Source organism: Mandrillus leucophaeus, unplaced genomic scaffold (genome assembly GCF_000951045.1).
Source record: "Mandrillus leucophaeus isolate KB7577 unplaced genomic scaffold, Mleu.le_1.0 Scaffold427, whole genome shotgun sequence".
NCBI classification, from domain to species: Eukaryota; Metazoa; Chordata; class Mammalia; order Primates; family Cercopithecidae; genus Mandrillus; species Mandrillus leucophaeus.
In genome coordinates, this window is record NW_012104554.1 from 1,223,774 (window position 1) to 1,231,181 (window position 7,408).

Below are 7,408 nucleotides of genomic sequence, written 5' to 3' on the forward strand. Positions count from 1 at the left end.
GTTTATCAAGTTTAAAAGTGACAGTAACCTAAGGTTAATTTATTATTAAAGAAAGAAAAATATTTTTTTAAAAATTTAGTGTAGCCTAAACATATAGTGTTTGTTTATAAAGTATACAGCAGTGTACAATAATGTACTAGGCCTTCACACTCACTGACTCACCCAGGGCAACTTCCAGTCCTGTAAGCTCCATTTTTGGCTAAGTACCCTATACAGGTGTATTACATTTTATCTTTTATATCACATTTTTACTGTGCCTTTTCTATGTTTAAATATGTTTAGATACATAAATATTTACCATTGTGTTACAACTGCCTATAGTATTCACTACAGTAATATGTTGTATACATTTGTAGCCTGGGAGCAATAGGCTATACCATAATGTCTGGATGTGTAGTAGCCTACACCATCTAGGTTTGCATAAGTAACACTCTATGATGTTCACATAACAATGAAATTGCCTAATGATGCATTTCTCAGAACATATCCCCATCAGTAAGCAATGCATGACTGCACTACAGAAATGCAAAGTAACAAAGATATCAGTGAAAAGTAGAAAGGGAGCCAAGTCAGAGCTTTGTCAAAAAGACCAGAATGGGGCCAGGTATGGTGGCTCATGCCTGTAATCCCAGCACTCTGGGAGGCCAAGGCAGGTAGATCACTTGAGGCCAGGAGTTAGAGACCAGCCTGGCCAACAATGGCAAAACCCCCTCTCCAGTAAAAACACAAGAATTAGCTGGGCGTGGTCACGAGTGCCTGTAATCCCAGCTATTTGGGTGGCTGAGGCATAAGAATCCCTTGAACCTGGGGAGGCATGGAGGTTGCAATGAGACAAGATCACACTACTGCATTCTAGCCTGGTTGACAGAGACTCTGTCTCAAAAAAAAAAAAAAACAACCAGATTGGGCAAGGTACAGTGGCTCACGCCTGTAAGCCCAGCACTTTGGGAAGCCAAGGTGAGGACTGCTTGGGTCCAGGAATTCCATATCGGTTTGGACAACATAGTGAGACCCTGTCTACAAAAATTGTAAAAATTAGCTGGGCATGGTGGTGTGTGCCTCTATAGTCCCAGCTACTCAGGAGGCTAAAGTGGGAGGATTGCTTGAGCCCATGTTACTATTATTCTAATAGTAACATGTTCTCAAGAATGTTTCTTATTTTGCAGCCCAATCTACAATTTATTGCTTGACAAACAAAAAACTTTCCTGCTTTCTCATGTGAATGTCTCTTAGCCCTAAAACATAAAACCCTTAAGCATGAAGAGGAAGGAACAATTTCATTCACTTAATAGAAAAATATTTATTGTGCACCTACCAAGTTCAAGTTCAAAGTGTTATTCCAGGTGCTGAAGACCAAGCACGGGAAAAAAACATACAAGGCCCTGTCCTCATCGAGCTTACATTTTAGTGATGGGAGACAGCCAGAAAACATTCAGTATGCTAGAAATAATAAATGCTACTGAGAAAAGTAAATCAAAGGACAACAAGGAGTACAGGAGCAAAGGTACAACTTGAAATGCAGTAGCCAAGGAAGGCCACACAAGGTAACAGATAAGGAAAAAGACCTTAAGGAAAGGGAGTAAACTATGAGGTAAAAGCATTCCAGGCAAAGGAAGCAGGAAATACAAAAGCTCTGAGTGGGGAGCTCGCCTAATACAGTTGAAAAACAGCTGCGGTTGTGGTCAGTATGGTGGCAGTGGAGTGATTTACTTGAAAACTTGTAGGAGTGATTACTTACCTAAACTAGAGATGAATATTGATGATGTGGCAGAGAAGATAATTGTCAGAACAAGGGAAATACAAGAAAGAAAGAGGATGCAGGGGAGGTGGGCATGTATACAGAGGAATGATGATAATGATAAACCATGATACGAATCTGTGCTGGGTAAGGAGGGAGTGAGAATGTATGAGATACATGAGGGACTGTGAAAAAGTGGTTGGATCAATGGATGTAGGTTACAAAGAGGGAATGAATAATTCTTGGAGCTGGGAGACCAAGAGAGACTGGTAGTTAACGATTGGATTTCTTAAAATTTAGATTGGAAAAGAGGAGTAGCAATTATTGGTAATTAGAATATCTCTAGGGAATCCTCCCATGGAAATGGGTGGCTGATGTAGTGAGAGATCAAGAAGTGAGACACCACAGTATTAGATCATCTACATGGATATTGAAGTAACAAAGAATGAGGGTAAAACAGTATTGGAGAAAGTGTGACAGCAAGCTTAGAAAATTCAAGGAAGTGCAGAGTGGTAGAGGAGGAGAAATAACCTGGCAGTTGGTAGATAACAGCAACAAAAAAAGATAGTAAATGATGTAGTTGGATGATACAAGCTACAAAGCCAGAAATTGTTAGGAAGGAAGAGAAATTATCTAGATTTGACAATGAGGAGCTACAGGGATACCTTCCCCATCTTTAGACTCAGTGGTAAAAGAGTATGAGAGAGAAAACAGCAACTACTTAAAAGAACTGCTGAGGAAGTAATGTCTCCAGGGTACAGGCAGGTTTCTATTAGAGTCAGAAGGTGAAGCAACATTCTGGAATAGGTTAAGGTTGTAAGAGATTTTGTCAAGGGTGGTAAGTTCTACAAGTACAGTGGGAAAGTTTTGACAGTTGAGGACGGTCAGATTCAGAGATATAAAGAGCCATATGGGGATAAGAGTCTGGAAGATGTGAAATGACCTGGCATTCTTAGTATAATTGCTAAAACAGGGCAAATAAACCGAAGATATTCAACAAAATAACAATGGACAAAGGCACAACATAGTGTGACCTGGAGGGTTTACAGGCCAAAACTCAGTGATGTAGGCCTATTTTTCTCAACGTTGCCCAACTAAGTGATACAAAAGAGGCACTGGATTAGTACCTATGATACCTGGCTTTTGTTTCCTAACAAAGTAGGGAGACAAAATGGTGAGTTTAAAAAGGAATATAGAAATTATTTGTTGGTCAGGCGCGGTGGCTCATGCCTGTAATCCCAGCGCTGTGGGAGGCTGAGGCAGGCAGATTATGAGGTCAAGAGATTGAGACCATCCTGCCCAACATGGTGAAACCCTGTCTCTACTAAAAATACAAAAATTAGCCGGGTGTGGTGGGGCACGCCTGTAGTCCCAGTTACTAAGGAGGCTGAGACAGAAGAATCGCTTGAACCCAGGAGGCAGAGGCTGCTGTGAGCCGAGATCGCGCCATTGCACTCCAGCCTGGGCAACAGAGCAAGACTCGGTCTCAAAAAAAAAAAAAAAAGAAAGAAATTATTTGTCAAATCAACCAGCACCCTGACCTTAATGATGATTTTTTAAAATAAGTACCACTAAATACATCATGTGATGACCTAAACCATCTAATTATTTTCTCCTCAAAAAGCAAGTCAAGGCTGGGCACAGTGGCTCATGCCTGTAATCCCAGCACTTTGGGAGGCCGAGGCAGGCAGATCACCTGAGCTTGGGAGTTTGAGATCAGTCTGGGCAACATGGTGAAACGCCATCTCTACTAAAAATACAAAAATTTAAAAAAATTAAAAAATTAGCCGGGCGTAGTGGCAGGTGCCTGTAGTCCCAGGTACTTGGGAGGCTGAGACAGGAGAATAGCTTGAACCCAGGAGGTGGAGGTTGCAGTGAGCCGGATCACGCCACTGCACTCCTGCCTGGGCGACAGAGTGAGACCCTGTCTCAAAAAAAAAAAAAAGCAAATCAAACATTACCTAGTAGAAGGAGGCTTAAAGAAATAGGAAAAAGCATTTCAAATACAAAACTAAAAAAAAGACTTGGGTCAAACTAAAAATAAATTATATTAAAAACAATACAAAATCCTCTTCTGTCTAGTACTTGATTTTTTAAAAAAATAGGGAAAGAAATCTAACTGAGTCATTCAAAATACATACCTATGTTGTCCCATTAAAAAATAAAAATTAAAAAAATTCACCAAATGTTAAAAAAAAAAAAACCATCAGAACCAACAGTAAAAAAGTAGTTGTAATCCCAGCACTCTAAAATATAACTTTTATTTGTAACAGCACTCTAAAATACAACTTTTTCATAATTTTCTAGATTATAATATGGGGCAGTATGGGACAATGCATTTTATAATTTTATATTAGATGTATTTGATCTTTAACCAGAAATCTACCAAATCTTTTAGACCAGAAAACTGAAGCCATAATTGTGTTTAAATGGTTCACTTTGTATTCTGAAAAAAACAAAAGACTGTAAAGAAAGCAGATGAAAAATAAATAAGAGAAAAATCAAAATAGTAAAATTAAAAAGCCAAAAGAAAATCTAAAGCAAGGAAAATCAGACGACTCCCTTCTTTTTGGATACTATAAAGTACAAACATTTCTAACAGCAAATTAAAAACTACAAGACATTTTCTCATACATACTTTTGTGTGTTCATATGGAATGTCCACAGAAGGGTGGTAGCATACTATTGTCCTGCCATCAGAAGTCAGAGCAAGCTCTACGTTGCTAAAAAAGAATGTTTTAGAAATAAAGTTATACTGTATTCAAGGCAAAATGATTATTCTTTTTTTTTTTTTTTTTTGAGATGGAATCTCACTGTGTCACCCAGGCTGGAGTGCAATGGGCACTCCAGGTTAAAGCTAAAATTAGTGCCCGGCCTAATTTTAGCTTTAAGAATAATCATTCTGGGCCCAGCATGGTGGCTCATGCCTGTAATCCCAGCACTTTGTAAGGCCGAGGTGGGCAGATTGCTTGAGGTCAGGAGTTCAAGACCAGTCTAGCAAAACCCCGATTCTACTAAAAATACAAATATTAGCCAAGTGTAGTGGCACATACCTGTACTCCCAGCTACGCAGGAGGCTGAGGCAGGAGAATCACTTGAACCCAGGAGGCGGAGGCTGCAGTGAGTCAAGATCATGCCACTGCACTCCAGCCTGGGCAACAGAATGAGACTCCATCTCAAAAAAAAAAAAAAAAAAAAAAAAAAAAAAAAGCTAAAATTAATTAATCACAAATTGCTGAAGAGAAGATACTACATCACTGGATTGGCAAACCTGGTACCCAAAACACAGGAGACAACTGAAGACCATCCCACAGAATATGTCAGCTTAAATACCACAACAAAATAATTTGTAGGTAACAGAGAATAGGTATTAGATTGTTTCACCATGGTTACAAGATTGAATACTATAACATGGCTACAATGAACATTTAATCTGTCAAATGATTTCTTCATGAGAAGGTAGTTTTATATAATGCAAAACACGCATATGACTCAATCTTTCCAGGTTCAAAAAATGTTACCTACTCCAGTTTCATCGCTATCATAGTACTCATTAGATGAACAATTAGTGTCAAGGCCAGGTGTGGTAGCTCACATCTGTAATCCTTACACTTTGGGAGGCCAAGGCGGGAGGATCACTTAAGCTCAGGAGTTTGAGACCAGCCTGGGTAACATGGCAAAATCCTGTCTCTACAAAAAATAAAAAAAATTAGCCAGGTGTGGTGGTACACACCTACAGTTCCAGTTACTTGGGGGCGCTGAGGCAGGAGGATAGCTTGAATCCGGGAGGTTGAGGCTGCAGTGAGCTGACATAGCGTCACTGAACTCCAGTCTGGGCGACAAAGTGAGACCCTGTCTCAAAAATAAAACTAAAAGGCCAACCATGATGGCTCACACCTGTAATCCTTGCATGCTGGAAGGCCGAGGGAGGCAGATCGCTTGAGCTCAGGAGTTTAAGATCAGCCTGGGCAACATGCTGAAACCCCGTTTCTATAAAAAATACAGAATTAGCTGGGTGTGGTGGCACACACCTGTAGTCCCAGCCGCTTGGGGGCTGAGGCAAGAGGATTACTTGAACCTCGCAAGTTGAGGCTCCAGTGAGCTGAGACAGCGCCACTGCATTCCAGCCTGGGTGACAAAGTGAGAACCTGTCTCAAAAAAATAAAAGGTCAGTTGCAGTGCCTCATGCCTGTAATTCCAGCATTTTGGGAGGCCCAGGTGGGCAGATTACCTGAGGTAAGGACTTTGAGACCAGCCTGGCTAACATGGTGAAACCCCATCTCTACTAAAAATACAAAAATTAGCCAGGCGTGGTGGCACGCGCCTATAGTCTCAGCTACTCAGGAGGCTGAGGCTGGAAAATCGCCTGAACATGGGAGGTGGAGGTTGCAGTGAGCCAAGATCACACCACTGCTCTCTAGCCTGGGCGACAGAACAAGACCCCATCTCGAAAACAAAATAAAAATAAAACTAGTGTCGAGAGAGAAGAAAAAATATTTTTATTATCATTTTGTAATAAAAACAACACAGATTAAGAAAATACGTTGCAGTTTCTGCATATCAGACTCTGCTGTAGAGGAAAAAGACAATGTCATATGTTATTCCTAGTTCTTATCATAGTGACTAAATTGAATAAGTACCAAATGAATGGTGGTTAAATTAAGTATGTGTAATTTAGGATTATTCAATATCAAACAAAAGAAAAGATAAATAATAGCTTAAGCTAACAGATATGAACCCTATAAAAACGAATTAACTTTTCCAAAAAGCTAAAGCATGCTTTAGAAAGGACGGCAGTTCTAAACAGCATGTCTGTCTTACAACAAATTAAATATTCAATGAAACACAATGATAATAATTTTTATTTAAAATGTTTATAAGCTCAGATACTGGGTAAATAAAATCATTAAAACAATTTTTAAAAACAAAATTAAGGAAAGAATAATGAGAAACGAAAGCATAAGACATCAAAACAAGAAATAAAATTAAATTATTTCAGATATAGCTAAGACTATTATTTTTTCAATTGAATTTTAATACATACCAATTATAGTCATCTGGTAGAGGAGAATACGTAGATTTATGACAAACACAATATAAAGCTCCATCTGCAAAAACCCCAAACAGTAAAATAGATTTAGTTAATTTGAGCACATTTTCTCCATAAATTTAAAGCTAGTTTTACTCATTCAACCAACATTTACTGTTTACTATGAAACAGGCCTGTGCTAGGGGCTAGAGATTCAACAACAAAGAAAACTCAGTCCCAACCCTCAAAAGGGTATAGTCTGCTTGTGAGAGAGACAGACAACAATTACAACATAGAGGATAAGCACTGTTAGGACTGGTAAACACCGGCAAAGATGGGTCACACAGAAAGGCTACCAAACAAATTGTGCAGGTTCAAGAAAGCCTTTTCAGTGGAGGTGATGTCCAAGGTGCTCCAAAGAATGAGAAAATAAGAATTGATAAGAGATAAAAACAATGTTTCTAGCAGAGGGAGTAACAGGTGCAAGGACTCCAGGTAAAATAAAAATTAAAAGTATTTGGGTACTCCAGCCTTTCCAAGAAAGAACTTAAAGTATTTGGGGCGAGGTGCAGTGGCTCATGCCTGTAATCCCAACACTTTGGGAGACCAAGGCGGGCAGATCACCTAAGGTCAAGGAGTTC

General features: G+C 39.4%; 1 protein-coding gene across 5 annotated transcripts in view; it reads right to left on the minus strand.

Annotated features, from left to right (window-relative positions):
* MRPL42 (mitochondrial ribosomal protein L42) overlaps nt 1-7,408 on the minus strand; it is a 37,032-nt gene that overhangs the window by 21,867 nt on the left and 7,757 nt on the right. For 4 of the 5 annotated variants that reach the window (XM_011993171.1, XM_011993168.1, XM_011993170.1 and 1 more), the window contains 2 exons: nt 6,783-6,846; nt 4,377-4,461 (listed from right to left, as the gene is read on the minus strand). In XM_011993171.1, the coding sequence (XP_011848561.1) occupies nt 4,377-4,461; nt 6,783-6,846 (149 nt within the window). The remainder of the gene's footprint in view (nt 1-4,376; nt 4,462-6,782; nt 6,847-7,408) is intronic. The other variant, XM_011993172.1, reaches the window with a different exon arrangement.